We start from the raw sequence: 17950 nt of genomic DNA, 5'->3' as shown, positions 1-17950 counted from the left end.
AGTCAACCAAAGAAGATACTGTTAGACTTTTTTTTGCATGGATATTAAAGGTACCACATATCTTTTGTTGCTTGTTGTTATGGAAAATTATAGAAACTCTAATTCTATAGAAATTATAGAAATTCTAAAGCAGAGCTCTAGAAGTGCAAACAAACAATAATCCTCAGCTCTAATCTGTTATAACATTTATAGAATTCATGCAATGTTATAAATTATATATAAATGTATATATGTATAGTGAACATTTATTGATTCTGTGCTCATTCAGTACCTTACAACAATGTTTTGAGGTAGATCTAGCCACTTTTCTTTATACATGAGAAAACTAAGGTTCAAAGGTTGAGTAACATGCCTACTAAGGTCACAGTTAGTGAGTAGGAAGGCCAGGTTCTAGCTGTATGGGTCCAAGATCTAAACCATGAACATTTCCTTTATCTTTTAAACATAAAAACACTTAGGGAAAAATGTTATAGTCCTTGATCAAATGATTCAGATATGTTTGTTTTCTACAGGTTTAGATTTTCTTTAAGTATAAATTTTCTAGATGTTTTTAATTGTAAATGACCAAACATTTTGGGTATGCTTTATAAAACTCAGCCAACTTTTTTTAACATAATAAAAAAATAACTAATAATAACAACATAAATAGTCATTTTCTATGAGGCTTACAATCTTAAGTGATATCTCAGGAAGAGATACTACATTACATTGTATTTATATGACATATTCGTATTAAATCACCATGCCTCGAACTCTGAACTCACACTGTGAAGAGAGATAAAAATTCCAATGCCTTTAATTCATATTTTAAAAATGCTTCTCTTATCTCTGCCTTAAGAAACATGCAAACAACACAGATTTTTTAAACTTTTTTCATTTTAAAACAAATATAAAGTTAACACACTTATCCTTTCAAGTATAATCATGAGACGGTTTTGAAGATTTTGAGGAGTTTCCAGATCTCAGACAAGCTGGCATTTGTAAAGTCTCAAAACAAAAAAAAAGAGGCTGCCTCCTGCTTTAGAAGCACAGTCTAAACAGAAGTCACTCATTTATCATAAAAATAGGGTGGCTCCAACTATAAATCTTCAAACTCGAACTTTTATTTCCAGATGGGAAATACCAACAATAAAATTTTCTTTTCTTCTTAAAGTAGAAGTTGAATCTGAGCGAAGAGTAAAAAGCCAAGGGGGAGGAAAGAATAAGAAAATGGCTACAAGTGAAAGAATTCATGGTGCAATTGTTCTAATAAAGATGCAATATATACTGCAATAGCAAAATCTAAAAATAAAATGGAAACCAATAAACATATTGAAATGGATTAAGATATGTTTCAATATTGTATCCTTCCCCTTCTGCTTTCATTTGAGAAAAGAGTTTGATAGTAGCATTGTGAGTTATGCCTTAGTCATAAAAGCTGCATTTTCACACCATGATTAACCCTTCATGTTAACACATGCAAAGTGATTCGATCTGAATCAATACTTAGAAAAATTTAACATTTCCCCTCCAAATGATTGCTGAAAGATGGCCAACTTTAGAAGCTTAAAGAAAATTGCAAGAGTCAACAACAAAAAGCAGTGAGTAGGTAAAAGAGGAATTTGTGTTGAAAAATGAGTAGAAGTTCAGGCTTCTCCTGACATGACTGGTTATAATGCTCTGCAGAAGTAAAGGGAAACAAAAAGATTAGATTAAACTTACTATAATTCCATCTGCGTGCTTCTCCGCATTACACTGGTCCTTAAGGAGAAATGTTAAAAATATTAACTTCATTCTTTTAAGTAACTCCTTCTGTACTTTCTTCCCTATTAAGAAAGCTTATTTTACTATAGGTAAGTAACAACGTTAGACTATCTCTTGGCTTCTACTAAAATTGTAATTCTATTTGTATACTGCTAACCAAACACAATTCTATCACTGGCTATAAAACAAACACCACCAATAATTATTTTTTCTCTACAGGTATTTAATTAAGTTCATTATAGAAATAATTTATGGAACTGTGTACTCATATTGGTACCAACTATTAAAAGCAGATACACTAATTTAGGATGGAAGACCCTGAATATTTCTGGGTTTAATTTTATAGTATGTTATAACTACCCACAACCCTTAAACTCTCACTGCAATTTAAAGAGATGACAATCATATACCCTTAAAAACTTGGGACAAACACAATTTCCTATATCTGGCTGTAGGCCCAGAATTACACTTTTCTAAATAGATGGTCTGATTTTTGTTTCAGTAAATATAATCACTGTATCCATGGAATCACATAGGAGCGAATGCCTGGCAAATATTTCCCATTTATTATTTCACTTATTCCACCAACAACTCTATAAGGTAGATGCTATTATTATTCCCATTGGACATATGAGAAAATTGAGACAGAAGGTGGGCAGCCAGGATTCCACAGTCCAGTTTCGGAACTCATGTTCTTAATTAACTAATACGCTCTTTTGCCTTGCTTCTCCAAGCACATACTTTAGGAAGGTGGTGGAAAGTTACCAACACATATTCACTTCTGTAATTATAATCCACCTATTTGCATTATATAGATAATATGTTTAATTTTAAATAAAACTGTTTAATGTTTCAACTCCACAGTATGAGGATATTTAAGTTTGAATAGAAACCAGTATCTGGTCTTGGTTTTAAACATAATGTCCACGTTCTATCTCACGTACCTATAATTTTTTCTTTACTGAGTTTACTCAGAAATCTTCATATTGAAGTGTCAACCAAGAGCACTTTGAAGATTTGGGAATAAGTTAACACTAACATAGCAGACCTGTCTGCCTGCAAAGCTGGCCTCTGACCATTCTATCTGATAAGGGTGGCTCACTGTACCTAAACTGTATAAGCAAACAATTTGTTTGTGCTGACAACCTGTTTTCCTTCTCTAAGTCTGGAATCTTGATAAGTGCTATGTAGAAAGTGCTTACTTGACAAAGCTCCAAGGTGTAGAGTCTTTAATGAGCTTCCCTGGTAGACATTTTACACATGTTGTCACAATTTGTTACTGGAGGAATTAAGCACATTCTATGCAAATCTACTGGGAGAAGACAGACAGAAGCTTGTGCCTGGTTTTCTCTGGATTTTGCCCCATGTGCCTTTTCCCTTTGCTGATTTTGCTGTGGATCCTTTGCTCTAATAAACTGTACCTATGAATATCCATCATGTCCTGTGAGTCCTCCAAGCAAATCATCAAACCTAGAGGTGCTTGTGAGAACTTCTAGCACAGTGTGTATCTTTCACATATCCTTGAGAATATCTGGCATTTTGTTATCTATGTAATTCATATTGGGGTTTTCCCCATTTGAAAAATTAACTATATATTTAGAATATCCAAAGTTTCAGTAATTCTTAATGAAGATAGTTGAAAATACATTATTGGGAATTCTAGAGAAAGAAATTACAAAGTTTCTTGCTCAGATGACATTTTGATTTAATTATGGCTTTCCCCTATTAATTTCTAAATATTGGTTTTTCCAAAGGATTTCTTAGAAAGGAATATTATACACATGTGATAGATTAAATTTTCCAGAAATGGCCCCAACAAGAGGTAGTGTTCACATCCCTTACACTAAAACCTAGGTGGGCCTTTGTGACAGTCTCTACCAGTAATTACAGCAGAAATGACTGTGTGTGATTTCTAACGTTAGTTCATAGACATGTCACAAACTTTCTTTCTCCTTGTTTTCTAGGAGAAAACAACCAACCCAACCAACCACCATACTGTGAGAAAACCCAAGCAGCTGTAAAGAGGACTCTATGGAGAAGAATCTAGGCCCCCAGCCCAACTTTGCAGTGTGTGAGTGAGCCATCTTAAAAGTAGATCCTCTAGCCGCCCCCAAATTATCACAGGTGACACTGCATGAAATATGAACAAGTCATGAGGTCTACCCAAACTGCAAATTTGTGAGCAAAATTTAAATCACTACTGCTATTTTAAGACACTCCAGTTTAGACTGCTCTGTTATGCAGTGATTGATTACTGAAATACTATGTTATATATACACACGTATGTTATCTAAAAAAACCACTTTTAATTCTGGTGTAATTTAAAATAAATTTCAATATGTGACAAACTCCCCCCCGCCCATTAATAATGAATGATACCTACAGGGAATTTTAATTTTTTTTAAAGGGTGTATTTTTAAGAAAGAGAGGCAGGGGAGTGGGTGGGAGGGAGGGGCAGAGAGAGAGGGAGACACAGAATCTGAAGCAGGCTCCAGGCTCTGAGCTGTCAGCACAGAGCCGGATGCGGGACTTAAACACCCAAGCCATGAGATCATGACCTGAGCCGAAGTCAGACGCTTAACCAACTAACTGAGCCAGCCACCAGGCACCTCATCTACAGGGTATTTTAAATCAGGGTTTATTATTCTTGTTATTGTTGTGGTTTGTCTTTTAAGGCAGAGTCAAAGCTAGATGAACCCATAGACTATTAAATGCTTTCCTATTAATCCATTCCCATCATGTACTTTAGGAATTTTGTTCTACTACTTAAAATTAAAGCTATATTGATCCCCCCTTCCCCATTTTTCTTTTTAAAAACTATCCTGTTTTTAAGTATACCACAAATGGCTTTTAATTAGGATCAATTAAAGCTAAACCTCAAGTATTACTGAACTGGAGATTTAATTGAATTCAATATGAACTATGCTAATGAAACAAAGGGTCTAATGCTACTTCCCACTTAAATTATACCATACGTTTATCTGGTTCTAAGTCCCTCATTCCTTAATGCAAAGGCTATTCTCTTCTCTGAACATACCAGCATGACTGAGATCTGGAAATATGATAATGAACAAAAACATCAGCACAACATAACCTGGATTTCTGATTTCTGACAACTGTAGACTCCAGTATTTTTAAAACCATACCTACCAATAAAATACATGAAATATATCCCCATCTTCTAATAAGGCAGTATAGTCTAGTAAAAGCTCTCATAATTATGGACCAATACACTTATTATATGAAACAAAAAATAAACATCTTTTGATGACAGAAAATTTCTAATTCAAGTTTGATGAGATTCAACAAATGAGGCTGGGACAACTGGATATCCACATGTAGAAAATGAATTTAGACCCCTACCTCACACCACAAAGATGAACTCAAAGTGGATCACAAAACTATAAAACTCTAAGAACAAAACACAGGAATAAACCTATGTGATCTAGGATTAGGCAATGACTTTCTCAGGTAAGCCACCAAAGGCACAACCAATAGAAGACTGATAAATTGGACTTCATCAAAAATAAAAATATGCATGCTTCTCAGGATGCTATCAAGAAAGAGAAAAGACAACCCACAAACTTGAAGAAAAATTTGCAAATCATAGATAAGGATTTGTATTTAGAACATATAAATCACTCCCAAACTCAATGAGATTTAAAACAAAACAACTAAAAAATGGGCAAGGAGTTTGAATAGACATTTTCCCAAAGATCTATGAAATGGCTAACAAGCACATGAAAAGATCATGAACATTACTATTTCTTAGGGAAATGCAAATGAAAACCCTGAGATGCCACTAAGAATGGCTAGACAATCACAGGAGTGATCTCATCATATTCAGAGGTTCCATGAATCCATTATTATTTTTTAAAGTATAGTTGACACACAATGTTACATTAGTTTCAGGTGTACAACACAGTAATTCTATGTAATTCTATGATTCTGTACGTTATGCTATGCTTATCATAAGTGCAGCTACCATTTGTCAACATACTATTACAGTATCATTGAGTATATTCCCTGTGCTGTACCTTTTATCCCTATAACTTACTCATTCCATAACTGAAAGCCTGTACCTCCCACTCTTCTTCACTCATTCTGCACCACCCCCACACCCCCTTCTCTGGCAACCACCAGCTGTTCTCTGCATTTATGGGTCTGTTTCTGTTTGTTCATTTGTTTTGTTTTTTCAGATTCCATATTTAAGTGAAATCATATGGTATTTACATTTACAGTTAACCATAAGACAGAAGCATTACGCAGGTGGGGCCTGATCTGATCTCATGAGCCATTAAAACCAGAGAGCTTTCCCTGGCTGGTTGCAGAAGAGAGATAAGGTCAGAAATGTGAACCATGAGAGGATATGATATGCCACTGCTGGCTCTGAAGATAGAGGGAGACTGCGTAAGGATGAGACAGAGGCCTTTAGTTGCTGACAATGAGTTCTAGCCAACAACTAGCAAGGAAATGGGGACCTCAGTCCTACAACAAGGACCTGAATAAGCCTAGAAGTGGATTCTTTCCCAGACCGTCTAAATAGTTCAACCTGTCCAGACCTTGATTTGGGCCTTAAGCATACAATCCAGCCCAGTCACCTTAGAGTCATCTACAGAACTGTGAGCTAATAAATGACTGCTGTTTTAAGCCACTTAAAAAAAAAAAAAAAAAAAAAAAAAAAAAAAAGGACAATCACAAATATTGGTTGAGGATGTGGAGAAAATGGAATTCTAACATACTGATTGTGAGTGGGACTGTAAAATGGTGTAGCTGCTTTGAAAAGTAGTTCAGCAGTTTCTAAAAAAGTTATTACCATATAACCCTACTAATGCCACTTCTAGGTATACAGTTAAAATAAATGAAACATATCTCCACACAAAATGTAGACATTTACTGCAGCATTATTCACAGTAGCCAAAAAAAAAAAAAAAAAAAAAAAAGGGGAAACAACCCAAATATTCATTAATTGCTGAATAGACAAAATGTGGTATATCTATTCAGTGGAATGTTATTCAGAAATGAAAAGGAATTAAGTCCTGATACATGTGACAATATGAGCCTTGAAAACATTATGCTAAATAAGCCAGTCACAAAAGACCACATACTGTATAATCCTAATTATATGAAATGTCCAGAATAGGCAAATCTAGAAACAGTAGATTAGTGGTTTCCAGGGATTGGAGGAGGAACAGGGGTGAGGGTAGCAAAGAAAAGAGGAATAGGGAGGGGGTGACTGCTTAATAGATACAGTGTTTCTTTTTGGAGTGATAAAAATGTACTATAATTTGAATATGGCGATGACTGCACAAGTTTGTAAATATACCAAAAACCAATGAAGTGTACACTTTAAAAAATTTTTTTAATGTTTATTCATTTTCTGAGAAAGAGACAAAGTGGGAGTGGGAGAGGGGCAGAGACAGAGGAAGACAGAATCTGAAGCAGGCTCCAGGCTCCATGCTGTCAGCACAGAGCCCTACGTGGAGCTCAAACCTGTGAACTGTGAGATCATGACCCGGGCCGAAGTCAGATGCTTAACCAACTGAGCCACCCAGGTACCCTGAAGTGTATACTTTAAATGAGTAAACTTTATGGTATATAAATTAGTATCAATAAATCTGTTTTTAAAAAGTCTGATGAGAAATTAACAAATACTTGTGAAAAACAAAAAGTCTATGAAGAAAAATATTCTGGGGAGAGAACCGGAGATCCCAAGACAACTTAAATATACAATCTACTTTGAAAGGATACTCTAGACCTGTACTGTCCAGTTTGGGAACTACTAGTCACACGAGGCTACTGGGCACTTGGAATGTGGCTAGTTCAAAGTGTAATATACACCCAAGATATTGAAGACTTAGCACCAAAAAAAAGACAGAATATGATGTTGAAATGGTAGTATTTTGGATATATTGGGTTAAATAAAATACGTTATTAAAATTAATTTCACTTGCTTATATGAATTATGGCATATGGTCTTATCACCTAATCTTGATAAGGAATTGGTCAAGTCCTCCAATGTAGAGGCCTCCCAGGTTATTTCTGCTTTACTCCACCTTCCCCGCCCCCCCCCCCCCCCCCCCCCCCCCCCCCCGGCCACTTCCTCTGCAATTTCCCATGAGTGAAACACCAGCTGCCTCTATCTATGGTACAAAGGAAGAATGAAATTTTCTGAACACTGCCCACCTGAAAATCCCACTAACCCAAGTGGTACCCAAATTTTGCTGCATATTAGAACTACCTGGGAGTTTAAAATCCCAAAAGCCCAGGTAACACCCCACAGCAGCTACAACACAATGTCTGGAAATGGGAGCCAGACACGAGAACTGTTAAAGATTCTCGAGTGGTTCCAACAGGTAGCAAAGTTTGGGAGTCAATACATTAATCATTTAGGGAGGAGGAAAACTTGTGGGAGAATTAAAATGAAAGAATCAAAACTGGAAGGAGTTTAAAATCCTACCTACAGCATTCTGCCTCTAACAAGCTAATACTAAATAAATTCCAAACAACAAAGGCATCAAATTAGCTATCCTCTTATATCCCTTTGGGGTCTCAGGTGGCACTCTCTAAAAGTAGCTGATTTCAAGATTTTATTAACCCACCAATGAAGAACAGTCCTCCAAAGTGACTGTAACAATTCATATTCCCATCAGTATTAGACAGAAGTCCTCCCAGCACAACAGAGAGGTGGCTAAAAAAAAAAAAAAAAAAAAAAAAAATCATACATAGAGTGGATACACTAAACTATGCAACCATAAAAAATTATGTATTAGATGGGACGCCTGGGTGGCTCAGTCGGTTGGGCGTCTGACTTCAGCTCAGGTCATGATCTCACAGTCCGTGAGTTGGAGCCCCCCATCAGGCTCTGTGCTGACAGCTCAGAGCCTGGAGCCTGCTTCAGATTCTGTGTTTCCCCTCCCTCTGCCCCTCCCCTGCTCATGCTTTCTGTCTCAAAAACATTAAAAAAATTTTTTTAAATTATGTATTAGAAACATTAATTCAAAATTCACAATTATTGGGCCCCTATTATGTGGCAGGCAACTGTTCTGGGCACTGAGTATACAGTGGTGTTTTACAGTGAATATTTGTGTGCCCTGCCTTCTACCATATTCAGATGAAGCCCTAACCTCCAGTATGACTATTTGGAGATGGGGGCATTTGTTGAAGTAAATTATAGTTAAATAAGGTCCTAAAAGTGGGGTCTGGACCTGATTAAGTGTTTTTATGAGATACCAGAGAGCTCTCCTCACCTTCTCTCTCCCTATATCCCTCTGTCCTTTCAACCTTCTCCTTCTCCTTCCCTCCCTCCCTCCTTTTTCTCTCTCTACTCCTTGTGCACACCATCAAGGAAAGACCACGTAAGGACATAGTGAGAAGGTGGTGGTCTACAAGCTAAAGAGTCATTACCAGAAACCAAATTGGCAGGAACACTGATCTTGAACTTCTATAGCCTCCAAATCTGTGAGAAAATAAATTTGTTGTTTAAGCCACCCAGTCTGTGATGGTTTGTTATGGCAGCCCAAGTAGACTAATACAAGGGTAAATATGACAAAGTCCTTAAGGAGAGTACAGTCAGGTGTAAACAGACAGCAAACAATATATCAAGTGAATTTGGCTAGTGATGCAAGGCCATGAAGAAAAAGACCACCAATGGGAAGTTAGACATTATTTAGGTAGAGTGGTCAGGAAGGTCTCTTCAAAGAGATTTCATGTGGGCAGAAATCTGAATAAAGCAAGAGAGTGAGTCCTGGAAATATGCAGGAAGTGCCTTCCAGGCAGAGGGGAAAGTAAATACACATCCCTGAAGCAGAAAGCGTCTGGCCTGAGAAAAAGAAAACAAGCCAATGTTGTTGGAATAACGTGATCAAGTGAGGGCAGATGAGGTGAGAGAGTAGTGACAGTTCAATTGACAGAAGTTATTATAAGCAGTTTAGATTCCAAGGGAGATGCAAAACCATTTAGGGGGATTTAAGGAGGCAAGTGAAATGATCTGATTTACATTTAGATTTAAAGATACTCATAGAATTCATATAGAATACATATGTAATTTAAGGGATGTTTTTGTACACTGAAAGCCTTTAATGAAGGCTTTTTCCTTATGGAAAAAACTAAAAAGCCAAACTCCATTTACTTAATCTATGTTACCCCTTCTGAAGGACCTTGAAATATAAGTCTATCAAGCTGGGCTAAAAAAAAAAACAAAAAAACACAGAGAGGTAGCAAGTACAGACTAAACAGTAGAAACTTCCAGTAGAAACTGAGTACCTGGCTGCCTCAGTCAGTGGCGAGTGCTGCTCTTGATCTTGGGTGAGTGTGTGTCCCACATTTGTAGAGATTACTTAAAAAATGAAAAATATTTTTTTTTAATTTTTTTTTCAACATTTATTTTTTTGGGGGAGAGAGAGAGAGAGACAGAGCATGAACGGGGGAGGGGCAGAGAGAGAGGGAGACACAGAATCGGAAACAGGCTCCAGGCTCTGAGCCGTCAGCCCAGAGCCTGACGCGGGGCTCGAACTCACGGACCGCGAGATCGTGACCTGGCTGAAGTCGGACGCTTAACCGACTGCGCCACCCAGGCACCCCAAAATGAAAAATCTTTAAAAAAAATAGTAGAAACTTCCAAAAAGGAGTGTTAGTAATTTGAATTGTAACTCATTCCAAAGACAGAACACGGAAAATGTTCTTGATGGGAAGCTAAAAGGTGAGCTACTCAAAGAAGCTAGGCAGTCTTGTTTTACATCTATCTAAAAGTTTTGAATGACTTGTAGAGATTATCCAAACTGGCCTAAACACTATCAGCTCTTCTATTTCCTCAATCTTCTAGAGAAGGCAATATGAATCTCTAAAACACCTACCTATTCACACTGAGCATGGTGTAGTTCACTGCTTATCTATATATTGTAGAGGCTTTTGGGTAACAGTAGGTGCCCACCTACCCATGTAATTTTACAGTCAAGAAAAACAGAAACCTTACCACCTCTTTTATACCCCCGACACTATCCTCCCTTTATAATATATTCTCATCCACAGAAGCAGATGAAAAATTTAGACATATACACAAGAAATCAGGCATAGTGATAAAAAAAAAAAACAAAACAATACACCAAAAACCTAGAAAGTGAACACAAGCCCTTAAATTCAGACACTTTAATACTGGATCTAGCCTCAGAAGAAAATGATATTGACCTCCTTTAACTTATATGGTGAATATCCTTACTATCTAAGCACAAATGGATTGTCCTATACAATTGTGTTATTAACAATACTAGGTAAAAAGTGACCATTACTGGGCAAACAAATATATGCAACTGAATAAGTAAAACAGGCCAGTAATTAAAAACTCATGCAAACATCATTTCCCAACTTGGCTGCTGAATTGCCTGCCCACCCTCTTCTAGCCACTGGCTAGAAATACAGAGGTACAGTCAGATAGAAACAATCAGGGGACATTTTTTAAAATTCTTATTTTCAAACCCTAAAATGCCTATTTCTCAAAATACCAGGCAATCAAATCTACATTTAAGTTGAATACACCAAAATTTTTCAGAAAAGCAGGCACAACGCCATGAAATTTTTACCTCACCACAATAATTCAAAATACATTTTATTGCATGAATAAGGAACAGCAATTAAAGTAGTGGTTCACTGATGTAGTTTAGTACTAGGAAAAAAAAAAACAACTAAAAATATATATATTATCTACATATAATACACACACACACACATATATATCTTTTATACTCTTCGTTATGGATGAGAGAAAGAACTCTTGCTAAAATTTAATTCCTTTTTTCCTAAGAAAAACTTTTCTGTGAAAAGTTTTGCAAAGTATGCCCTTGTTCCAAAGCAGTATAATGGGTAAAGTGGAAGAAAGGAGTGAGTCATTCAAATGTGCTCCCCTCCTTCCCAGTCATCATATCAGAAATTACCTTATCAAAACCAGGCACATGCTGCTAAGGTAACACCCAAATACACAGTTGTTCAATAGTACTACGAACCCCACAATTTACTGCAGAAAGGTAATATATTTCAGAACCAGGTCACCGGACTATTAAAGAGAAATGCTATTACAATTTTTAAATCTCATTAAATTAAAGGAATCAAAAGTAAAATTTACTTACTTTAGCAATCTGCAGCAACACAATGCAGTGTTTAATTGATTCTACCATGCTCTGTAAAAACAGGACACTGATTTTAGGATCTTGCACCAAATAAAATGGTCTTTTGATACAACTTTAGATATAAAAATCAGTTCAAATGTACAAGATTTAAGTCTATACTATACAAGAAATACCCTCTCTGGATATCTGGTGGGTTCTACTATATTGACAGTGTCAGATGAAGTTATCATTAACAATTCTATAAATCATTAAAGAATGCCAAAAAGGGGCATCTGAGTGGCTCAGTCATTAAGTGTCCAACTTTGGCTCAGGTCATGATCTTGCGGTTCACAAGTTCAAGTCCTGTGTCACGCTCTCTGTTGACAGCTCAGAGCCTGGAGCCTGTTTCAGACTTTGTGTCTCCCTCTCTCTCTGCCCTTCTCCCACTTATGCTCGTGCGTGCTCCCTTTCTCTCTCTCAAAAATAAACATTAAAAAATTTAAAAAGAATGCTAAAAATTGTTAATTTATACTGATAACATTCTAAACGGATTTTCAACACTTCAAACAGAAAGAAACAGGGGGCTGATTAACTTCCAAATTCTTAGATCAATGGCAGGTAACGCTAATGTAAATTCCTAAAATATCTATTGAAGACTTTTATGGAATTATGGAGAGTAAAGGATTCTAACCCCAATACTGGTGAACCTAGAATACTACTACTTTGTTTTCAAAAAGGCTTTTATCAAAATGTAGATCTTATGAGTAGCCTATTACATAATGTCAGAAGGCCAGTACATCAGAAAGCTTGAATCATAATATATTTTAATTATAAGAGAATATACGTTGTGCATGGATGACACCTTTTATCCAAGAATCTCAGACAGACAAGACCAGAAACAAATAAAATGGCACATGAAGTCCATTTCAATTAGAGGGATTATTTAGTCTTTTTAACTCCTTTAGAAAATAAAATTCTTTTTTTTTTTAATGTTTATTTATTTTGAGAGAGAGCAAGCAGGGAGGGGCGGGGGGGAGAGGGAGGGAGGGAGGGAGGGGGGGGGGGGAGAGAGAGAGAGAGAGAGAGAGAGAGAGAGAGAGAGAGAGAGAGAGAATGAATCCAAAGCAGTTTCCACATTGTCAGCACGGAGCCCGATGTGGGGCTTCAGCTCATGAACCATGAGATCATGACCTGAGCTGAAATCAAGAGTCAGACGCCTAACCAAGTCACCCAGGCTCCCTGAAAATAATAAAATTCTTAAACAGCCTTGTAAAAAATTCATAAAAATTAAAATCTCAATTGTTCTTAATAGTGGCAGCTTAAAATAGAAACAGCATTTTAAAGTACTTTCTAATGCAAAGCCAGAGTTTATCAAACACATAACTTACATTTGTTGTTTCTTTGAGAGTTTCAATTTTCTGTGAAAAATGAGAGGTTTTAAACAGAAATAATCAGAAGCACAAAGAGATATCATTATTTTCTACTCATCATTTAAAGAATTTTACTAAAATGTACTCATAACTCTGAGTACAAGCAAGTTGGAAAGGGAGTACTTTTGGTTATACTTTTTAAAACATATCAAACATTAAATAAAACATTCAGATATTTTACGGATTATGGATTACAGGATTAAAAAGAAAATGATTACATCTGCAAATAAAATTCATGTGATTCAATTCAACATTTGTAAGAATACAAAACATTTTTATTCGTTTTATTAAAAAACGTCTCTTTTCTATAGACTGATTCACTATATGATTTTAAAACACGTGTTTCAGAACTACCTTAAACTTTGCCAAGCTGTTTAAAAATGACATGGGACTAAATTCCAAAACTAAGAATGGAAAGGGAGCTAAACATGAGTTACAGATACTATTATCAAGTGTAAAAGAGCCAAATGCAAAGCTACAGTCAAAAGAAACACACACAAAAATAAATGATACTGCATTAGGAAATCTAATCAAGGAAGAAAAAATGTTAACTGGAAGAAAGCAATATTCAAAATACAAAGTAATTGTCAGAAATTCACAGAGGGCAGTAGGGGAAATATAATTAAAGCAACACTTGTTTTGTTCCTCAACTGTGGCTTCTTGTTTATTCTGCAAATTCTTGCCAGTTTACTATATGAAGTGACCACAAATCAATTTAATAAAATAAACTTTCTACCTTCAACATTTAAAAACCTCTAAACAAAGAACTTACTCTTAGGAAAGTGGTACTTAACAAAATGGGCATCATATTAAAAATTTTGTACATTACCCTTTCATTTAATTATGAAACCATAACAGGAATTCCCCAGAACCCCCTGCCCCCTCTGTCCCGTCCTGGTCTGTACAGCAGTACTACCATAAACAGTAAACAGTACTATTATAGTAGCCAAAACATTGAGGTCCTTCTGTTATTTCTCTAAAAGGCTCTTGGTTTTAAAATGGTTTAAGGCAAAATAATGATTATAGAACTTACCTTTCTCTGTTCATCATCTTTGCAGTTTTGAAGTTTGTCATCAAAAAGCTACAGGATTAAAAAGAAAACGATTATAGTATCAAGCCACTTTGCTATATTGTATACATGTACTAAACATAAAACAGCAAACCTTAGTTCTTGAACACTTTTCTTCCAGGGATGATCTACATGTATTTTTAAGGTAACGTACATTTTTCCAAAGGACTGTATCAAATCCAATTCTACTGAATTATTTTAAACGGTCAAGTTCAATTACTCTGGTAGAATTACAAGCAAAAGAAAACATTCTGAACTTAAAATATCAACTGAAACCTAAGCTTTTTCTGCTCTGTGATCCAAGTTTATTAACACTTCTTTTTCTTCCCAGGACTTTTGCTTTTAATTAATTTTAACATTTATTTATTATTGAGAGACAGAAAGAGACTGAACATGAGGATGGGAGGGGCAGAGAGACGGGGAGATACAGAATCTGAAGCAGGTTCCAGGCTCTGAGCTGTCAGCACAGAGACCGACACAGGGCTTGAACTCACAAACCACGAGATCATGACCTGAGCTGAAGTTGGACATTTTACCAACTGAACCACCCAGAAGCTCCTGCTTGTAATTAATTTTAAAGTAGGAATTGAAAAAGACAATTTCAGTAATAATAAATGAAGTAGAGAAATCATCTCTCTCAACCCCCAATCCCCAAAATGGAAAAACCAAGGCCTTTGAAATTGAACGACTTTAAAATTTACCAGTTTCAAAGAACTTTAAAACAGAATATGAATCTAATCTTATCATGCTTTCTTCTAATTATGTCTAGATATTTATTTTTTAATGGCCAAAAAAGTGCATTATACAATTTATCAATATAAATCAGAGATAAAGATGTATGAATAAGTCACCCAGATCTTTTAATAAGTCAGCTTTAAAAACTACTGAGGAACCATCTAGGGGTTCAAATTAACATCAAATAACTTTACATTCAGAATGAAGTTCAGTAACATTTACTACTTTATACCACTCCAGTATATAAACTAATGCCATACCTTTAATTGTTCTATCAAGATTTGTAGGTAAGCATCGGCCTCTGTAAGTTTCTTATCAAAGTCTTGGACACTAGGAACAAATCCTGAATCCAAACCCTAGAGAAAAAGAAAATTTGTAATAAATCCAACAGTACCCATGCAATGTTTAATAGTACAGAAGATAGATACTTCATCCTTCATACATGACATTTCAATTTCTGAAGTAAAAATAGTACTTTTACATAAATAATAGGCATATTTAAACTATCTAAATTCTCCAAGAATAGTGGTACATCAATCTCCCTCATGAACTTCTAGCCCTGTTCCCTTATCAAACATGTGCTGCTGCTTAAATTAGGATTCACCCTGTTCTTCAGAATCATTTTCTTCTCTCCCAAAATGGCTCCCAGTGATATCCAGAGCAACAGCAATTTAGATAAATAACCTCGATCACCACCTTGATTACCTCCTACTTTACCCCCACTTTGATTCCTCCAGTCCCTTATCTTAACTTCATATTCTATTTAGTTCTCATTCCCTAACCCACCCCATTAGCACTGATGCATTCTCCTCCTTCCTTATTAAAAAAGAAAAATGAACCTCAAAATTCTCACCTCTTCTAAGAATAGGGCCCTCTCTAAGTGAAAATGACAATACTTCTGTCTTAATCAAGTTCCCTACTCACTTTCACCCTTGGCATGAACACTACACTCTGGACACGGTGTAAATGTTTATTTATTTAAAGGGCCCACTCATTTCTCAGTTTAAGGGTCCAGCATTTGCATGTCCCACTTTTTGTACACTAAAAATTTTAAACTTCAAGAGCATGGGATTCCTATGTTTTAACTTTACTCAAAAGTAATCATCTCCGACTGAAAAACACATCAATCCTAGGTGTAAAGACAAAAAGTGGGGTGCCTGGCTGGCTCAGTCAGTGGAGTGTGCAACTCTCGATCTCTGAGTTTTGAGTTTGAGCCCCATGTTGGATACAGAGATTACTTAAAAATAAAATCTTTTAAAAAATAAAAGACAAAGTTGGAGACTGAACAAGACTACCAGCCTGCCATACTTGCATGCCCAAATGTCATGCAGTTAAAAAAAAAAAGGGTCACAAACCACTAATGTCACAATCCCAACCCAACCACAGAATTCAGCATTGAATGGGTAAAATATACAGTTAAACATACCATACTTGATTTTCACTTATTGGCCAAAACATGCTGATCATTTTCACATTCCCAATTTAGTAAATTGAGGCCAGGGTTCATTGTGTATTATACCAACACCTCATCTCTGCACAATACTTTATTATTACTAAAGCACTTTTACAACCAGTATCTCAAACACCAGACTTGAGACTGTATAGTATGGAAAACAACAATGGGTTGGCAAGCCTGGTTTCTAATTGCAGCTCAGCCACTAACAGGTCTCTCTAAGCTGTTTTCTTAACTGCCAAATATAGGCATCCTCCTCATACTATTATTGATACCACAGCTAGTACTTAAGACAATTACTAATACAATCAATTACTACTATTAGCATTTATTGTTGCTCTTGCTTCAAATTCTGAATCAGAACAGTAAAAAAAACGAAAACAAAAACTTAAGTCATATTAGACCATGGGAAAATCAACTTAGCTTGTAACCCATTTTCTTTTTCAAATTCAAAGGCAATACAACTGCCTGTTTTTTTTAAATATACACATGTAAAGAAACTGCTTGAATGAGTATTAAAATATCCCTTCCCAATGAAATGTCATGCATAAAAACAAAATTTAAGAAAAATCATAATAAACATCGTGTATAATAAAACTGTGGTTTAAACATTTTCATTTTAAAAGCTAATCCAAAAAACTTCCTATTAAAAACATTTACTATATAGAGCATGATAATAAAAGATGTGGAAAAGGAAGGATAGATCCATTACATTTCAGAGATACTACAGTACTGCATTATGAAAGAAGGAAGTAATTTCTTTGTATGTTACTGTACCACAGAAAAATTAGAACTGCTTGGCTTAGTTTTTGTTTCACACAGCAATGGAACATAACCGCCATTAACGTAACTATAAGATCTAGTTAAAAATCAGTAAAATACATTATGCTTGCTAAATATTGGAAAGGTTAATGGCGTAGTCATAAATAAAAGGTAAAGCATCTAAATAATTAGAAAATGTAACTTTTAAGAATTTTCCCTCTTTTGAATCCAAAATGTAATTAACATATTATTTTGAACAAATCTGATTAAAAATCCTCCCATAAATAGAAATAAACTGGATTTCAATTACTGAGATCTAAAACCCACCTAAATTAATTCTTAAAAAACAATCCTTTGATGTTGCTATAATCATAGAACCTCAACCTGGCTCTCTTCTTAGACCTGCCTCTTGATAGTCCTCCACAACATTCCTTTAACCTCAGAATAAACTCCACACGTCATAACATCCAAGTCAAAGATCTACTCACCAATCTATTTTTATGTAATGTATAATAGGAGGTTTATAACAAGAGTTATTAGCGTAAAAGCCCAGCACTAGCCTAAACTTCCTTGCACAGTAATCCATACATCTCTAATGTACTTAAACAGAAAATGTATAGTTGCCCAATCTGCAATCAATAAAACAACATGCACACAT

The 17950-nt window shown here is 35.6% G+C and overlaps 1 protein-coding gene across 8 annotated transcripts in view; it reads right to left on the bottom strand.

Moving 5' to 3' along the window:
- OSBPL9 (oxysterol binding protein like 9) overlaps positions 1–17950 on the bottom strand; it is a 191603-nt gene that overhangs the window by 32287 nt on the left and 141366 nt on the right. For 5 of the 8 annotated variants that reach the window (XM_011284993.4, XM_045035813.1, XM_011284995.4 and 2 more), the window contains 5 exons: positions 15338–15433; positions 14307–14354; positions 13232–13261; positions 11865–11915; positions 1702–1740 (listed from right to left, as the gene is read on the bottom strand). In XM_011284993.4, the coding sequence (XP_011283295.1) occupies positions 1702–1740; positions 11865–11915; positions 13232–13261; positions 14307–14354; positions 15338–15433 (264 nt within the window). The remainder of the gene's footprint in view (positions 1–1701; positions 1741–11864; positions 11916–13231; positions 13262–14306; positions 14355–15337; positions 15434–17950) is intronic. The other 3 variants (XM_011284994.4, XM_045035814.1, XM_011284996.4) reach the window with 1 other exon arrangement.

The sequence above is a fragment of the Felis catus genome, chromosome C1 (assembly GCF_018350175.1).
Source record: "Felis catus isolate Fca126 chromosome C1, F.catus_Fca126_mat1.0, whole genome shotgun sequence".
Classification (NCBI taxonomy): Eukaryota; Metazoa; Chordata; class Mammalia; order Carnivora; family Felidae; genus Felis; species Felis catus.
Note: the sequence above shows the minus strand (reverse complement) of the source record. Positions and strands in the feature narration are given on the sequence as shown.